This window comes from Hemibagrus wyckioides, linkage group LG01, assembly GCF_019097595.1.
Source record: "Hemibagrus wyckioides isolate EC202008001 linkage group LG01, SWU_Hwy_1.0, whole genome shotgun sequence".
Lineage (NCBI taxonomy): Eukaryota > Metazoa > Chordata > Actinopteri > Siluriformes > Bagridae > Hemibagrus > Hemibagrus wyckioides.
In genome coordinates, this window is record NC_080710.1 from 30,386,941 (window position 1) to 30,406,880 (window position 19,940).

At 37.2% G+C, this 19,940-nt stretch overlaps 1 protein-coding gene across 1 annotated transcript; it reads right to left on the reverse strand.

Annotated features, from left to right (window-relative positions):
* Window positions 1–552: 552 nt before the first annotated feature.
* On the reverse strand, window positions 553–19,123 carry pcolce2b (procollagen C-endopeptidase enhancer 2b). The gene is made up of 9 exons (XM_058392279.1): window positions 18,874–19,123; window positions 15,275–15,383; window positions 14,139–14,394; window positions 11,517–11,641; window positions 7,431–7,567; window positions 7,011–7,174; window positions 5,899–5,982; window positions 4,418–4,585; window positions 553–3,888 (listed from the first exon to the last, which is right to left on the reverse strand). Exons 1-9 carry the CDS (start codon window positions 18,984–18,986, stop codon window positions 3,758–3,760), a joined length of 1,287 nt encoding a protein of 428 aa, XP_058248262.1. The 5' UTR covers window positions 18,987–19,123; the 3' UTR covers window positions 553–3,757.
* Between the last annotated feature and the right edge of the window lie 817 nt (window positions 19,124–19,940).

Sequence of the window (19,940 nt, forward strand, 5' to 3'; positions counted from 1 at the left end):
TAGATAGATAGATAGATAGATAGATAGATAGATAGATAGATAGATAGATAGATAGATAGATAGATAGATAGATAGATAGATAGATAGATAGATAGATAGATAGATAGATAGATACTTTATTTATGGGAAATGTACAGCTTCCAGCAGTATCCACATAAGGTAATAAATAAAGTAAGATAGGAATATAACAAAACTAGCTAAAAGAAACATGTTTAGTGAATTAAAAGGTGCTGTTGTTGATATGGTAAAGCTTCTGTAAGAAGATTAATGGAAGCAGTCTCCATTATCAAAGGTAAAGCTGTAACTTCAGTGTTTTTTTTATTATTTGTGCTTTTGTTTTTTGCAGTTTTGTTAAAAACAAGCTGAATATTTTGTTTATGTACAAGTTAAAGATAAAGGAACGACTTCTTAGTCTGCTATAACAACTAAAATTTACAATAACAGTGACTGTAAAAGGACAAAACCTATGATACCAATCAATAAAAAAAGTAGAAGAGGAATAAAATGCCTTGTGGTGTAATCTTAGAGGAGAATAAGCTTTAAGATGGAAAAAATAACTCACACTGGGCTGCATCACATAATCTGTTACTGATCATTTTTCTATAACAGCATGTGTTTTATTGAAATCCCAGTGAATACATCAGTCCAGTTCTCACAAAGATTAAACATGTGACTAATCAGACCGGCTTGCTGCAAAAAACAATGTTAGATTTAATCTGATCGAGTTTAGTTTAGAATTTATCTTAATAGAGTTGTTTAAAATGTTATGCTTTTTGTTTGTTAGGAGGAAAAATCATGACTTTAGTTTTCCTTTAAAGGAAAGATTCATGCTGCAGAATTTTACCTTATTGGTGAATCCCATAAGGCAGACAATCAAAATGTCTGATGACTACGTGATCAGTTCGAACGCTAATCTTAACCTTTCAGCTAATTCAGTATGGTAGAACCTCGGGGCACAAAAATCCCCAAGTACGTATGAATCGAGTTACGTTCCAAAAAGTCACCTAAAAATTGCTCCTATCACCATTTTTCCGGAGTACAACCAAGGAATCGCTATCCCAAGCCGCGGCTAACAGTTAAACTAAGACACGAGTGCGTCGCCCAGTTTTGATCAGTCTCAGTCTTCAGTCGTGATCGTATTTGCGCGTAGTAGCTGTGAACATTATTGTGTTCCTTTCTCGATATTATTTGTATTATACTATTTAAAATCATTCCAGCATGGCCGCTAAGAAAGTGCAGCGTGATAGTGATAGAAGAAGGTGATAAAGAAAATAACTATTGATCTTAGGATGGAAATTATTGGCCAGCATGAAGGTGGTGTTCTTCGTAAGAAAGGTCCATGTAAAAATACAGTGTTCTTTCCATTACAGTTTTGTATTATTTTTGTATAATTAAGGTTTTTTCATACTTTGTTTCATATTTTGTGCTATAAAAACCATAAAAAATTTAAAGTTACATATTGTTCGTATGTATACCTATGGGAAAAATTATAAATCGGACTACGACTAAATTGGTCGCGACCAGAATTTAGGAACGAATTACGTTCATACTCCGAGGTTCTACTGTCGTTAGACATTTAAGACAAAAAGGGAACAAATGTAAAAGTATCAGAAGTTATCAGAACAAAACCAGATCCTGGATTTTTATTTTTATTTTTATTTTTATTTGATATTGTCACAAAACAATCGTTTATAAATTAACATTCACTAACAGGAATCAGTTTCATATGAAAATAGTTTAGGATGAGAATTTCAGTATGCACTTAACAAGAAAACGCAGGTCTCGACACCTTTCAGCGTCCCGAAGGAGACCGTTTCGAAATGCTGCTACTGAATTATTGCACTTTACTCACCACATGAGATGCACCTCGGATTTTTCTACATTTGTCCGTGTTGAAGAAAAGGAATCACGACAACATAGTAAACACTTGTGTGGCTGAAAAATGCAACACTGACACCACTTCTCCACATTTCTGATATCTACAGCAAAATTTTCCCTGTCCTATAATCTACACTGTACACATATATGTAGTGAAGACGTGGTTATTGCCGAAGAAGTTGGATCTGAATTAAGTGCTGCCGAAACTGCAGTGGAAGAATGTTGGCTTGCATCAAATTAATAAATTACTTGGATGTGGATATTTTAGCCTTGATGTTGAACTTTTTTTGCCTGATTTTATCCAGAACCTTCCAGAAAAACTTTGTTATAGCACTGTATTTAATGGTACAGTAAGCACCTAGTGTCCAACATCTCAGAATTCAGAAACTAGAAGAAATTTCTGTTAAGGAACAGTGTGAAATGATACATATCATTTATAAATACTTTAACAAGGATTTAATCTTTCTTGTTGATTTTATATCCTCAAATGGACTGATGTGTGCTTCTTGTATTAAAAAGCGTGTTGTTATTTAACAGGAAAAGAAAATCCTGTAAGTGTATGATACAATGAGATTTTATATAAGGAGACGTTTATGTAATAGACTTTAATGAAACTGTCAGCGCTTGGTAACAGCACAATAACTTCCTGTCTTCCTCAGCAGTAAAGTTTATATCCTTTATAGCTGTTGTGATGTAGATGATGACCTGTTTCATGGACGTTTCGTTCTTAAATTAATAATCAAAAATGTACATCCTGCTAGGATTATTGGAAAATAAGTTATGACACACTATATGTGTTTTATTCCTATGTACTATGTACAGAATATTAAAAAAAAAAAAAAAACTTTGTTGAACACTAGGGATTTTCCACACATGAATTATTTCCCCTGGGTCCTAGTGCCCTCTACTATAGGGAATTCTCTGTTGTGTTTTTCAAGGTTTCACACTGCTCCTCCTTTCCCCTGGGGTTAACACTGAATCCTGGCTCTTCATCATCTGATGTTTCACACTCTACATTCCTAAACCCCGCCTTCTAATTTGAATATTCACGCATCAACAACCCTGATTGGATAAATCAGGGTCGTTTTTGTTAAGTGTCGCTACGTCCTGGTTTTCTCCTGATACGAGGCACAGAGGCGCTGATCAGTTTCTGATTGGTTGTCTGTTGCTAAACGACTAGCCGTAACATTCTACCAGCGCGGGGTTTCACACTGTAACACCTCCAGCACCGTGATGTGGAGTTAACACTGGAAAAGCCGCTGATCCCGATTCATAACCCCGGGGAAAAACACCTGCCTCTGAAAAAAACCTGCTTCTAAATTACGTGTGAGTTAGACATTCCTCTACCTGGGGGTAAAAGTGACGATAACCCGGGGTTAAGAGCAGTGTGAAAAGCCCTTGAATGGTAAAAAGTGTAGTTAATTGTTATGTTACTGTGTACATGAATATATAACATGAAATAAATAAACCAGAAATGACTTTTTGACAGATCAATCTTGGTGGGTTTTTTTCTGATTAAACTTCTGGGCAGTGAGAGACAAAAGTCCACTCCAACTTTTACAGTTTTTACAGTTCTAGTCCCAGTGAATGGAGCTTTTATTAATCACACTTTAACAGATGGACATTAAGGGTGTGTTCTCTGTGTAAAAGAGGAAGCCGGGACTCAGTCTCAGCCTTCAGCATTGGCACTGGAGGTCGTTCGTCATTATTTCTGATTTCCTTCCTTATATATACCTTTTTTTGTTTCTGCTCCATTATCTTCTTCCACAGAATGTTGTTTGGTCCTGATTTTTAAAAAAAGAAAGAAAGAAAAAGCCTAATGGAGGAAATCACTTTCTGGGTTTTGACCACACAGATTAGGACGGAGGAAAGCGCGAGTTCAGCACCGCTTGTTCTTCAGGATGTTAAACGCTCGCTGGTTCTTAGTCTTGAAGGTCATGACGAAGTGGTGTGGCGCGATCAGGCCACGGCCCTCCTCGTCCGTCTGGCCCATGAAGATGTAGTTCAAGCCTAGTGACAGCACACAGAGAGAGCCTGAATGCAGTGGCGATACGGCAGAGACATTCAGGAGGATCCTTCGTCAGTACCTTGCGTTACGCCTGCTCCATATGTTTATAACACTAGTGTATAAGCATATGAGGTTCACAATGTTTCTGACAGTGAGTTTTGCCGCTTACCTCATGCCGTCATCAAGCTTTATTTATTCAGCTCGATGCTGCAGCAGTCTGAAGGCAAACTCAGAGCCATATCATATACATAAATAAAGAACCTGCTGGTTGTAGCACACTCTTTATCAACTTTTGTTTTTAAAACCATTTTAAAGGATGAAATCATTCATTCATTCATTCATTCAGTCAGCATCTCACAGTGTAGGTGAAAAGAAATAAAATCTAGAAACACTAAACAAGCCTCTATAAACTGTGTGGCTTTATAACTGTGTCATTGTGGCTGTCTGAGAGACGTTGAGTGTTACAGAGCGTAATCCAGGGTAAGTGGTGAAATTGTGCACCCGTAGGCACTTGGCACCGCTGACACTCACCTCTTTTGACAGAAGGACATTTCTTGCACAGGATAACGATTTTAGTGCTCATGGATTTTCCAGCCTGTTGGATGGCGAGGTTTCCTTCTTTATAGATGTTGATGATGGAGACTGTAGTGTGCATGCTCCCTCCACGTGGCACCGCTGTGATAATCGTCCCTGTGATGGCTGAGAGAGTGGGAAATAAATAAATTAGCATTATTAGACAAATTATGTACCTACAACAATTTACACTTTGTTAATTGATTGGTTGATTAACTGATTAAATGATTTGAAGGTTTGTTTATTGAACCAAATGAGTTTAATTTATGTAGCATATTTTCAAGTAAAAAAATCTTCACACCATAAGAATGAAACATTTAAAATAAAATAAAAAAATCATATAAATGGACAAAAAAGATATAAAAAAAAAAAGAAATTCAATTAAAGCATACGAAAAAATGACCGCCTATGAAGCATCTCCTAAATCTTCCAATAATGCAGCTCAGCCAATGCAGAGCATCACAGGGGTGCCATTACTTTTGCATTCCTTGAATAGCTAATCTTATTCGTCTCCATTTATGGACACACAGATATCTGATCATTTTCTTTCAAGTCATAAAGACGTAAAACAGCTTAGTGTAATTGAAATAAATCAGTGATGGAACCTCAGTGTAACTCATCAGCGATTATAGAATTTAGAGATGATTAGTCGAGGTTTGCTTCATTGAACTTAAGAGAGAAATGTAGGATCCGAATGTTTCTTGTGGAAAGGATTTGCGAATAAATTAGCTCGTATCCAGCTATAAGACCCAATCAGTGTCTTTAAAGCTGAATTATTTTTTTCGCTAGCTACTTGTTAGCGTTTTTCTTTCACCCGTATTGCAAGACTAAGGCAGCGAATGCCCCAGCTGACTAATTTATTTGGGCCGAAAGGGAAGACTGTTGGGTATTTTTACAAACTTTAATTCAAACAGTCAAGCTGTGAGGGAGCTGAACTTTTTGTCCTTGTGTAACACTTTGTGATCAGGGTGATGTAACCGACTTGGCCTGATTTGAGTGAAATTTTCCGCCACATTAGTCCGGGCCTCCGAGCGACTGGGCCACTTTTCCGTATGCAAATCCGAGCAAACTCGGCAGGAAATCATAATGAACTTATCGTCCCGGCTTTTTGTAAACATCTCCTGGATAGAAACATTTTAGAGGGAGGCCACGCTGAATCAACACCTCCATTTACACCCAGTTTGCTTTCGGTCCTCTGCAGCCGACTGGCACTGAGAGAACTGTGTTATTCACACACACTTTACTGTGCCGAAGGAAAAAAATAACCCTGAACGACGCTTTTCAGGCTCTGAAACAAACCACCAGGCCCAAGATAGTGCTTATGCATAAAAACACACGCTTGTTAGGATTCTGGGAAACATTATTTATCTTCATCTAATATTTTTTTCCAGGTATCCATGTGTACACTCAGTGTGTATGAATAAAATCTGCTCTCTTACCAAAGTTGCTGGAGCAGAAATGGGTCTCTGGACTTCCTTTTCGCTTGCATTTCTGTTGACAGAGCTCTGCTGAATACTTTAAAGCTGGAAGAGCAGAGCAGAGAAAATGTCAAGCTTTATACAAAAAAAAAAAACTTGAATGAATAAGAGAAGGCCTAATACTAAGCCTTGAGGTACACCATGAGGGATATAACATAAATTCTTTAAGTTCGGGGGAAGATATCAGTAAACGATATCGGCTGTAGTGTAGCACAGAAAAAGCATCTCTGGTCAGTAAAATGAGCTTAGAGAAGAAACAAATCAATGAGTCAGTGAGTCATTTGAAAGCTGAAAGATTCATATGTTATTAGAGGGAGTCAAAATAAATTAACTCACTCGAATCAGAATTCCCACCACTAATAAGAAATTCAGTCTGGGTCTGGTTTGTGTGGGTGTTTCTCAGACACACACACACACATTCTTGAATGTAAACCAAAACAAACTGCTGACTGACAGAGAAGGTTGTGTAAGATTTCAGTAAACAATCTCAGCTATAGTTTGGCAAAGAAGTACCATCACTGGTCTGTAAAATTTGCTTAGTGAAGAATCAAATCACTGAATCAATGAGTCATTTGAAAGCTGAAAGAGTCGTGTAGTGTAGCACAGAAAAAAAGAATCTCTGCTGAGTAAAAAATGAGCTTAAAGAAGAAACAAATCAATGAGTCAGTGAGTCATTTGAAAGCTGAAAGAGTCATATGTTAGTAGAGTGAGTCAAAATGAATTGACTCACTAAAATGAATCAGAATTCCCATCACTAATAAGAAATTCAGTCTGGGTCTGGTCGGTGTTGGTGTTGCATTTAGTGAGGAAACAAATCACTGAATCAATGAGTCATTTGAAAGCTGAAAGAGTCATATGCTAATAGAGTGCTAAGAGAAATGAATTGACTCACTAAAATGAATCTCATCAGTAATAAGAAATTTAATTTGTGTCGAATGTATCAAATCACACCAAGTTTGGGTTGTATCTCTCTCTCTCTCTCTCACACACACACACACACACTCATTTTAATGTACACATTCAATAGTAAATAAACAGTTGTGTGTGTGTTGCTAGCCTTATAAGACACCTACGTATGAGTCTGGTGGTGATGGGCTGAGTGGTTGTGATTGGGGGAATGGTTGTTGTTGGGATTTTCTTGTTTCTGAATCTGTAGTGGCCGATAAAGCCGTCCGCCGTTAAGCTGAGGTCTGAGAGGAACTGGATGAGAAGCTGATTACCCTCAGAGAACACCGGCCTAGAACACACACACACACACACACACACACAAACAAAAATGTACTAACAAAAAATAAAAATGGCAATCAGAAGTGTCCATCAGCACACACACCATCAAACTCCTGACCAATCATATGTTTAAATATGTGGAAACTAAGCCAAACAAATATAAAACTTATGATGTCACAACTCTTCAAACTTTTCTGCAAGGTTTTGCTTGGTTTTCTTAGTTTTAGTATTTAATATTAGTTTTATTAGAGATTTGTTTCTCTTACGCTGGTGGGCTGTCTCCACAGTATTTCCCAATCCTCTTAGCATCGTTGATTTCCCCTCCGTTAAAGATGGCGACGTAGTCGTAGCGGCAGTAGTTATCTCTTTCGACGTCAAACTTCTCAAATTTCACCTCTATGATCTAAAAATGTGAAGAAAAATTAACAGGGCCAGTGTGACAAGACCATTCAGTGAATTCATGCTGTTTACATGCTGTAATGTCTGGAGCAAATAACACATAACACGTTTTATACAGTACAATTCTATATTTTTAACTAAGTGCATGTGTGGGTGTTTTATGGGAGGCTGTGGTGAGCTATGCAGCATTAAAGGAGCACTGAAAATCTAGCATTAATTAGCATTATCATCAGTACGATCGTAAGAATCACAAAACTTCTGCAGGAGCCATTGAAACATACCGATTATATGCAATAATTGATTTAGAGAAAGTAACTAAATTGAGACAAAAACTGGCAAAATGTGCAAAAGGTTGGACACTCTACCATAAATCAGTATTTAGTAACACCTCCTGGGGCAGATATCAATTCAATTCAATTCGATTTACTTGTATAGTGCTTTTAACAATGGACAAAGAAAAATGATGAATCTTAAAGTTTAGTCACTATTTATCTCTAACATTTATCCCTAATGAGAAGCCTGATGTGACGATGGTGAGGAAAAACTCCCTGAGATGACATGACGAAGAAACCTTGAGAGGAACCACAGTCCGATGGGAACCTCATCCTCATTTGGCTGACACTGGACAGGAAATAATGTAAATTTTGATAATGTAATTTCTTCAACAGTTTATAATCACAGAGAATTGTGCAACCAAGAGCTCTGATCACCTATTGTCTTTTTTTTCTTGTTTAATGAATTTTCACCCAGATTCTGCACATTCTGAGATATTGTTGGTCTGTCTTGTATGAACAGCATGTTTTAGGTCTATCCACAAAGATGTTAAAGCCAAAAAAGCTTTAGCTTATGAGTCCTGCTAGAATGTGACTGCATGTTAAGTTGCCTTTATTTGTCACATATACATTACTGCACAGTAAAAAAAAATTTCTTTGCAGCCTTGGAGGTTGGGTTCAGAGCGCAGGGTCAGCCATAATGCAATGTCCCTGGAGCAGGGGGGTGGGGGCTTTGCTCAAGGGCCCAAAGGTGGCAGCTTGGCAGTGCTGCGGCTTGAACCCTGATCTTCCGATCAACAACCCAAAGCCTTAACCACTTGAGAAGGATGTCAAACAATCCCAAAAAAGTATAAGAGGCCTTTATTACTGACACGCATACAGTGCCTTGCAAAAGTATTTACCCCCATTGGCATTTTTCATGTTTTGTTGCCTCACAACCTGGAAATAAAATGGATTGTTTGAAGGTTTGCATCATTTCATTTACAGAACTTGCCTACAACTTTGAAGATGTGATTTTTTTTTTTTATTGTGAAGCAAACAACAAATAGGACAAAATAACAGAAAACTTCAGCGCATAACTATTCACCCCCCTAAAGTCAGCACTTTGTAGAGCCACCTTTTGTGGCAATTACAGCTGCAAGTCGCTTTGGATAAGTCTCTATGAGCTTGCCACCTCTTGCCACTGGGATTTTTGCCCATTCCTCAAGGCAAAACTGCTCCAGCTCCTTCATGTTGGACGGTTTCCGCTTATGAACAGCAATCTTCAAGTCTGACCACAGATTCTCATTTGGATTGAGGTCTGGGCTTTGACTAGGCCATTTCAACACATTTAAATGTTTCACCTTAAACCACTCGAGTGTTGCTTTAGCAGTATGCTTCGGGTCATTGTCCTGCTGGAAGGTGAACCTCCGTCCCAGTCTCAAATCACAGGCAGACTGAAACAGGTTTTGCTCAAGAATATCCCTGTATTTAGCACCATCCATCTTTCCCTCGACTCGGATCAGTTTCCCAGTCCCTGCTGCTGAAAAACATCCCCACAGCATGATGCTGCCACCACCATGTTTCACTGTGGGGATGGTGTTCTTGGGGTTACATAGATAGCATTTTCCTTGGTGGCCGAAAAGTTCAATTTTAGTCTCATCTGACCAGACCACCTTCCTCCATACATTTGGGGAGTCGCCCACATGTCTTTTGGCAAACTCAAAACATGGCTTCTTATTTTTAATACTAAGTAATGGCTTTTTTCTGGCCACTCTTCCATTAAGCCCAGCTCTATGGAGTGTACGGCTTCTTGTGATCCCGTGCACAGATACACCAGTCTCTGCTGTGGAACTCTGCAGCTCCTTCAGGGTTACCTTTGGTCTCTGTGCTGCCTCTCTGATTAATGCCCTCCTTGCCCGGTCTGTGAGTTTTGGTGGGCGGCCCTCTCTTGGCAGGTTTGTTGTGGTACCATGTTCTTTCATTGAAGATGATGGATTTGATAGTGCTCCAGGGGATCATCAACTATTTGGATATTTTTTTATAACCCAACCCTGACTTGTACTTCTCAACAATTTTGCCCCTGACTTGTTTGGAGAGCTCCTTGGTCTTCATGGTGTGATGCGTCTGGCTTAGTGGTGTTGCAGCCTCTGGGGCCTTTCAGAAAAGGTGTGTTTACAGATCATGTGACACTTAGATTGCACACAGGTGGACTTCATTTCACAAATTATGTGACTTCTGAAGGTAATTGGTTGCGCTAGAACTTTAGAGAGGCTTCATAGCAAAGGGGGTGAATACATATGCACATGCCAATTTTCAGATTTTTAATTTTTAAAAATTCCTTTTTTATATATTTTTCTCATTTCACTTCACCAACTTAGACTATTACGTGCAGATCCATCACATAAAATTCAGATTAAAAAATATTTAAATTACAGGTTATAATGTAACAAAACATGAAAAATGCCAAGGGGGGTGAATACTTTTGCAAGGCACTGTACATTACAGCACAGTGGAATTCCTTTCTTCACATATCCCAGGTAAAGAAGTTGGGGTCAGAGTGTAGGGGCAGCTATTATACAGTGCCCCTGGAGCAGTGAGGGTTAAAGGCCTTTTTCAGGGGCCCAACACTGGCAGCTTGGCAGTGCTGGGGCACAATCCCTAAGCATAACACATCCACCCTATGTGTCCTTTTTATCACGTTAAACCTTGAGTCCACTGAGCTTGCTTCCAAAACACCTTGGGTTTCTCTGTATATGTGAATGTCTGTGTTGTAAACATCAGTTTCCTCTTGATGACTCTTCTATGCAAGGTATGTTCGTACAAGCAATACTGCACAGTAGAATGGTGAATCACAGCTCCTGTTTCAGCTCAAACTTCCTGCAGGACCTTAGTGTCACATGGTTTTTTTTTCCAGAACTTGCTCTGACTTCCACAGATCCCCTTAACCACCATTTTTCAATTTCCTAATGACATTTCAGACAGTGGAAACTATGAGCTGGTAGTGCTTTGATATCTTTTTATATCCACCCTCTGCTTTGTAAACATCAGTTTGCTTCCTTTTCAGATCCTCAGGCAACTGCTTTAGCCACAAGAAGCTTGAGGTTGCTGAGCGTGAGCACAAAGCTGGAAGAGTCTGAGAGTTTATTATGCTCTGGAATTGTTATTCAAAATGATGCTTCCTGACCTGAGTAACAATGCGATTAAGACTGAAAGTGTCCAAACTTTTGCATATTGCTAAATGATTATTTTAAGTTTTATATCTATATATTTTTGTTCATCAAATACAAAGTAATTGTGTATTAATAAAAGTAGCAGCATCAATAAAGTATGTAATTGGGCTAGGGGTGCCAAAACATTTGCATACAACGCTGTATTGAAATAATGTACTTGGTTATGTATGTTTAATTTCATAACTATATATTATATATGTGTATGTACATTATTTATGTTACAATATGTTGTTACAAAAGACAAAAAGATAAGATGATTTGCATATATTCAAAAAATAAAATAAAATAAAATAAAATAAAATAAAATAAAATAAAATAAAATAAAATAAAATAATAATAATAATTTTAAAATAAATTGGGGGTTTTTCTAGGTCAGAAAATGCCAAATTCCCAGTTACACACCACACCTTTAACAATTTAATTTTCCCATTTATTAAGCTCAAACAGTGTGTATAATAAACTAATTCACCTGGTTTTTCGGTGCAACTATGTGCCACGAGCATGTAACTCCTGCTGGATAGTCTTTTTCTGGCCAGTTGGGGGTCTTAAAAGTTCCTGATGGCTTCACCAATCGCCCTCCGCAGTACTGATCTCCTGAAAATCAAATGACATCAGATGTTAAGCAGCACAGCAAGATAAAACCTGAGCTCACCGTCCCCTGATTAAGGAGGGCTGGTGTTTATAATTCTCAGCCTGTGATTTTCAGCCTATAATAAGCACTCCATGCTGTAATGAGTGACTGTAGAACATGAAAGTCTAGGCATACAGTACGTGATCCTCTGCAATGAGCTGCTGGGAGGCTGTTGAGATGGCGACCGCATGCAGGAGATGTCATTAAACATAAAAGCCTGAAATCCTGCAACCGCACACATGCCGCTCTGAAGACATCTTCACTGTACAGATCCTCGTGTGTCCAGGAATAGGCCGCTACGTCGATTTACAAGACCACGACTCCTCCCGGAGAGTGGAAAGTCTGTGCTTTTAGTAAAACTACAACAGCATCCAAAACCCTGACTACTCTAACAGTATTTTATTGCATCAGTTATCCAAAAATAATGCAGTTTTTTACCATTGTTTTTACAATTCTCAATTCTCAGTAGTGCAGATTTGTGTCCATGTCGATGATTGAATGTCTTTGTTATGTCTCAATCCACAGTGGTGGTTAATATGAAGCTCATATGAAAGCAGACACTCAGGACTTCAAGAATCTGTAGTGTTTCAGAAGTATTTCTGTTTTTCCCTAGCCTTCTAGGGGAGATATATTCATAGAAAAGATTTTTTAAAAAAACATTTTTTCCACACAGTTGTTTGTATCTTCAAAGTAAATGTTGATATCAAACCCATTTCTGCTCTCTGTTCTGTTCTGTATCACTTATCCTCCACAGGATTGCGAGGAACATGAAGTCTATCCCAGTGGACTTGGGGCTCAAAGCGGGGGATATGCTGGATGGAGTATCAATCCATCACAGGGCACAATCACAAATCACACACACACACACACAGTATCTAGAGATGCCAGTTAGCCTATAAAGGATGTCTTTAAACTGGAGGGAAAAAATATGTTTTGGGTTTTTTGTTTGTTTGCTTTTGTTTTAATCAACAAAAGACTTTCAAATACGAAAAACTAAAGCCCCAAAATCCTGAAATACTGTAAGCCAGTCCCGTTTAAAATGGAGCAGATTTCCTATGAAATCTTACACTTAGTATAGCAGAATTTAGATCTAAAATTTATATAAATAAAAATGAGAAAACAAAAAAAAACTCAAAATATTATTAAACAGTAAATAGTACTGGATGTCTAGACAATAGACTAAACCTAGACATTTGACCTGGCCTTATTAATTCAGTTATATTATTCAATTAAAATTGAATACAAATCATATCAATAAATAAATAGATAAATAAGAATTTAAAATATGACTAAGCACAATTCTGTCTATAACAAAAAGTGCTTATAAAAATGTTAAAGTTTTTATATGATAATTCTTGCTCAGTTTCATGAATGCCGCCAATATTTCTCAAAGGCAATGTTTACACATACACAGAATATTTGTGTGTCAGATTTAAGGATTTTAAATCTATTTTATTCTAAGTAATGAATTCAACACTTAGTAGTAGCTTTCACACACAACAAACTGATGTTTTTGTTCCCGGAAAGAAAACCACAGATAGCAACCTAGAATAACTCCAGCTTTCAGCTGAGAAAACAAACACAGAGTTAAAACCAGATCATTAAAATTCCAGCAGTGGTACACAGAACCAGCAGACGTCTTGTCGCTCTTAATGAGTCAGAGGGAAGCTCTCTGGGAGTCGGACCTGCCTCGGAAATATGAGGGAAATATATCTGTGAGAAATTCCACATCACGCTGTGAAGTCCAAAGCAGGGAGTCAGACCCCAGAGAACGCTCCTGTCCCGTTTATCCAAGCCGAAGAAAAGCTAACTCTCACTGACCCCATTAAAAAAAAACCTCAAACTGACCTTTTAGAGATTTAATGCACTTAAAGTCATTTATTTTTAAACCTGTCAGTCTCGTCTATTTACAAAGCCTTGCCTTATTCCTCTCCTGGAGCAGCTTGAGCTTGAAACATGGCCTTTGACCCGTTACATACACTCTCTTCCTCGAAACTTATTGACTTAATGAGTGAAAACATCGATTTTTCCAAACAACAAATGTATTGGCACCCTTCCAATACAAGAGCTTACATATAAGCGATAGTGTAGGTTAAACATTCTTTAACACTTATTATTTAACCTGCTCACCTTTTATCTAAAAAATCATTTTTGTCATAATAATAATAGCATTTTCTGGCCAAAGCACATAGCAGAAATATTTATCATATTTTCAATATTGTGCAAATAATTTTTTTATCTTGTAGAGGTCATTTTTAAAAATGATTTTATGTAGATATATAAGATCAAAATATCTCTCTTTACATGAACGCTTTGTTTAAAATGACTCATTTTAATGAAGGGTGCCAATATTTCTGGAGTGAGGTTCACTTGTCTGAATAATTGTGTCTCGTGGCTGGGAATGTCCCATACTAAAAGCCAACATCCTTTGAAATACATCGTCTTGTTCTGTTGTCTCACCTCGTTCGTGAGGGTTAGCGGCGGAGAACACTGCCAGGAAGCCACTGCCGGCGGTGTTGGCATCTGACACCATCTGAATGAGCATCTTGTTCCCCGTGGAGACGAGGGCTCCGGGTCTAAAGGTCCCACAGAAGCGGCCCAGTCGCTGCCCGTTCACATGCCCGCTGTAAACGTCCACGTGGTCATAACGGCACAGGTTGTCACTTTCCAGATCGAGGAAGCGGAAGTTCAGGACCACCACTTTGCCTTGTGGGACCTGCAGGAGAGACATCCAGTCTCATCAAGTGGATTTTTTCTGGCTTTGTATATATCTGCATTTTATACAATATTTTTTAATATCTTCCATATAGTTTCCTCTTTCTGACCAGTAAAGTTAAATTCTATTTTTATTATAATTCTATTTTTTGTCATTTTTATTTAATTAGATTTAAATTTTATGACACAGGCAAAACAGCATTTTACTGCATGTCCTACTGCATAAGGTTGTGTATGAGGCCAATAAAACTTGTATCTGAAATTATGTGATGAAAACATTTCCCCTCCTTCTATCCATCTGTTAATCACCCCATCGACAGATAGATAGATAGATAGATAGATAGATAGATAGATAGATAGATAGATAGATAGATAGATAGATAGATAGATGGATGGATGGATGGATGGATGGATGGATGGATGGATGGATGGATGGATGGATTTCATTCACATCAAACGCTCAGACATGATGATACGAGATCAGATATTTAGTCAGTTAACAGAAACATGGATGATCCACGTATTTAAAGGATTATTGTGATAAAGTGGTGAAGATCTCTCTGTAAAACCGAAGCTTCCTTCACACTCCTGAATGCAGTAGAGGTGCCAACATGTTCAAAAATGCACACCGAGTTTGAAGCAGTCCTCCAGGGCTTTCACGCTGGCCAAGAGCCAGATACAACACGCCAATTCCAGGCCAGAATACACAAACACACACACATACACACACACACACACACTGAGGTCTTGTGGGGACATGCTGCAATGCCATTGCATCATATAATCCATTGTTTTTGCTCATAAATAATTTAAATAAGCCCTGTGGCAAAATGCAAATCAGAGTAGGATGCAGCCAGAGTACATGTCGAGTGTGTACTTACTGTGATTCTCCACACACACTTGGTGTTTGGAGGATAGACTCCCGGGTATCCCTGGCTACCGATAACTCCTGAATCTCCCGTTATGTTTCCACCACATGGAAATGACTGTCTGTGGATTAATAAAATAAAATAAAATAACACAACTCTGATAAAACATCCAAAACATCCAGAAAAGCCTAACTTGGATGTATGTAATATTTTAACATATAATACAATTTTATACCTTAAGATACTGCCTAGGAACGCTAACCTATTGTGACTAGCTAAACTAGATAATTTTCCTTGATGTAGGATTCAAAAAATATACCAGAAGCATCTAAACAATAGTAACAGACATAGCTGGCTAGGTCACAGGAACAAATATAAATGCTAATATTACATATTGGTTAAAAATGCTAATGTAAACATAGCTAGCTTAACTTACTAGCTAGCTAATGTTTCCATTCTGGATTTTGTAGCATTATTATATCTATAGGGTAAATTAAAATATACGGTTTTAGTACATAAACGGTTAAATCATTACTGTTTAATAAGTTGTTGAAAATGATTCTGTTCCACACTAGTTACATGACTAGCACTAAATAACGTATCGTCAATAAAACTATTAAAATCCACAAACTTTTACGTTATTTTATGCCATAAATACCATAAAACCCACCTAAATCCCTCAAAAAATATCTTGATCTTTTGGGGTTTTATGTTTTTTACACAACAAACCTATTAATTGTGTAGTATAGACTAGCTTAGAAATAGCTTTGAAATTACGTTAGCTTGGTTGCTAAGCTAAGTGAGCTGTGAAAAAATGTGAATGAATTATTATATACTGTATAATGAATCAGTAATATGACGGATGATCTGTTATTAGAAATAAAACTTTCACATGTTTTATGTGAAACATAAGCTGACATTAGAAAATGTTTTTAAAAAAATTGAGTTTTGTACCATTTCCTAGTCAATTAGGTATCTATAGGGGCTATAAGGATATGTTAATAGGAGCAGGTTACACAGAGCCCCTTCAATATAATCATAAATTCCATTTAAATACTAATTATTCGATTTAAATGAAATGAAATGAATTTTTATTGTTTTTTTATTGATTTGCTTGTCGATCTAGATCAATATTATCCACTCCATACAGGTGTTACTTAAAATAAGAACATATACAGGCCCCACTGGGGCAGGAATCATGTTGCCCCATACACAGAAAAGGAGCAGACAGTTAACAACAGGGTTGCCAGTTTGACTCAATTTAAACTACTCTGCAGCCCTTGTTTTATATCATCCATCCATCCATTGTCTATACCCGCTTAATCCTAATTAGGGTCACGGGGGTCTGCTGGAGCCTATCCCAGCACACACAGGGAGAAAGGCAGGGGTACACCCTGGACAGGTCACCAGTCCATCACAGGGCCACACATACAGACAGACAACCACACACACCCACGTTTTTGGGGTGATCGTTAAGCCTCTTGTGTGGATTTTGAGAGTTTTATGTGGTGGAAATTTTGTTCAAGTCTGTCACAGTTGGACATTGGTTCATCTAAAATGTCATTCAATGCTCAGCTGCCTGTTCCAGGGTTACACCAAAACATACGGTCATGACAGTCACTACAGCTAGACGGCTGTCTATTTGTGATGATTGATTTTAAGAAAAGTTCAGAAGATATTTTAATTGTTTCTCAAGCATTTCCAGAAATAAAATTCTACAAGATAAAGTTTTCCTGCCAGTCCACTGTCATTAACTGGTGGCCCAGAAGGTTGTGAGGTCAAATCCAGCTTCAGAAAGCTGCTGCTGATCTGTCCTTAAGCACAAACCTCTTCACCTTCAACCACTCAATAATCTCATTTGTTTTGTATTATGCATTTATTAGCCAAAAGACTCTGTTCTTTGAATAATAGAATACACCCTGGACATGACTCCTGTCCATTCAGGGACACTACACACATGTGGGGTTAGAGGTATTTTAGTGGTATTTTAGATCGGAAGGTTGTGAGTTCGAATCCCAGGTCCACCAAAATGCCACTGCTGGGCCCCTGAGCAAGGCCCTTAACCCTCAATTAGTCAGTTGTGTAAAATGGGATAAAATGTAAGTTGCTCTGGATAAGGGCATCTGCCGAAATGCCAGAAATGTTAATGTAATGTACACATACATAGCAGAGCCAATCCACAACCTGTCAAGTTTTCAGAAAGTTGGAGGAAACCAGAGAACCCAGAGAAAACCTTGATGGATTTAAAACTCCACACAGACACTAACCCCTCCTCAGGGTTGAATGTAGAACCCTGGAGATGAAGCCACTGGGGTTCCCGGTTAAAGATTGTTTATTTGTCACCTACATGTTACGTGCATGTGATGTAATGAAGTGAAATGGTTTTTCTTTCTTACTCGTCCCAAAGTGCCACAATAAACAAATATATACATAATAAAACCAGAACATAATATGCGCTCTTATTAATTCAGTATTAATTCCAAAATTATGGGACTAAATAATGACCAGTTAGGCATAATGGCAGGTATTAAAAAAAAACCACACAGCTAAAACATCATAAAGAAATAATAATAATAATAATAATAATAATAATAATAATAATAATAATAATAATAATAATGACAGTGACAATGATGATGATGATGATGATGATAATAATAATAATAATAATAATAATAATAATAATAATAATAATAATAATAATAATGACAGTGACAATGACAATGATGATGATGATGATGATGATAATAATAATAATAATAATAATAATGACAGTGACAATGATGATGATGATGATGATGATGATAATAATAATAATAATAATAATAATAATAATGACAGTGACAATGACAATGATGATGATGATGATAATAATAATAATAATAATAATAATAATAATAATAATAATGGCAGTGACAATGACAATGATGATGATGATGATAATAATAATAATAATAATAATAATAATAATAATAATAATAATAATAATGACAGTGACAATGACAATGATGATGATGATGATGATGATGATGATGATGATGATAATAATAATAATAATAATAATAATAATAATAATAATAATGACAGTGACAATGACAATGACAATGATGATGATAATAATAATAATAATAATAATAATGACAGTGACAATGACAATGATGATGATGATGATGATGATGATGATGATGATAATAATAATAATAATAATAATAATAATAATAATAATAATGACAGTGACAATGATGATGATGATGATAATAATAATAATAATAATAATAATAATAATAATAATAATAATAATAATAATAATGACGCAACGTGGCCCCGCCCATGCCGACTTTATCCAACTGCGCATGCGCGTTTTCATAGTCGCTATATCAGTGTGGGACGTGGAAAGAAATCCCAATGCTGCTTTTCAGTGATTGTGTAATTGCCTGTACAATAAACGAATAAAGTCCACCTGTGCTGATATTAATTTAAACGCCCCCTCAAAAAAAATTCCTAAATGGAAACAGGACATAAATTAAAGCATATATTGACCCTGCTGGTGGTTTGTGCCTCGGATAGTTGGATTAAAAAAGCCAGATGTGTGTAGAAAGCCAGTAACTCACCTCCGGTGTGTCTGAGCGCAGGCGCTGGATGTGAGCAGCAGAACGGAGACGCACAGAAAGCTGCAGATCCTAAACATGATCCCATCAGCCTGTGTGTTCATGTCCAGCGCCATGTGAGGTGTGTGTGTGTGTGTGTGTGGGTAGGGCTGGAGAAAGTGTCCTGAAGTGTGGACAGAGGAAAAGAGGAGAGGAGAAGGGGGGACGAGCTGAGCTGCTGAATATCAGGTCTGTGTGGCGCTGGAGGAGGGAGCAGCTGCCCCCGCTTTCTCCAAAAAACCTGCGATCAAACAGTGGAGGAGTGAAAAAACAAACACACACACACACACACACAGGGTGGTGGAGTGTGTGTGTCCTGACATCACATCCAAACTTCAGTGGAATAAGTTTTTTATTGGTATCTAAGTTATTTTAATCTGCCACAATACTGACTGAAGATCTATAGTATAGTACTTATAATATATTTGTCACGATTATTACATTACAGAACTATATTTAAATATATACTATATATAAATATATTTAAAAACAAAAAAAACGTCTTATTTGATTATATGACAGTTCATCAAGGTGGGTTGATACGTTAATATTTTATATGTAAAGTACTGGAGTCTAAATGAATAATCAGGATCAACAACAACAACAACAAGAGTGATGATTGTTCCTGTAAACATATTATGCCGTATGTATTATATCGTTATATTCTCCCTAGGATTCCTCGAAATTCACTGTTGCCATGGCAACAATGAGCATGGCCCTTGTGTGATGTCATTGAAATGATGTCCATATATTTATGGTTATGCCCTTTAGTGTGTGTTATGTCTCACCGGTAAAACTTCATATCTTTATGTCTTATAATTCTTCATCCAAATAATGAGCCAAACCTTTTGTTTTGGCAACTAAGTGTTAATAAAAAATAAAAATACACTATATGGTCAAAAGTTTGTGTACTCCTGACCATCATAGACATGTGTGTGTGTTGAATATTTAATTCCTGATTTATGGCCCCTTCTTCTCTTCTCTTCTCTTCTCTTCTCTTCTCTTCTCTTCTCTTCTCTTCTCTTCTCTTC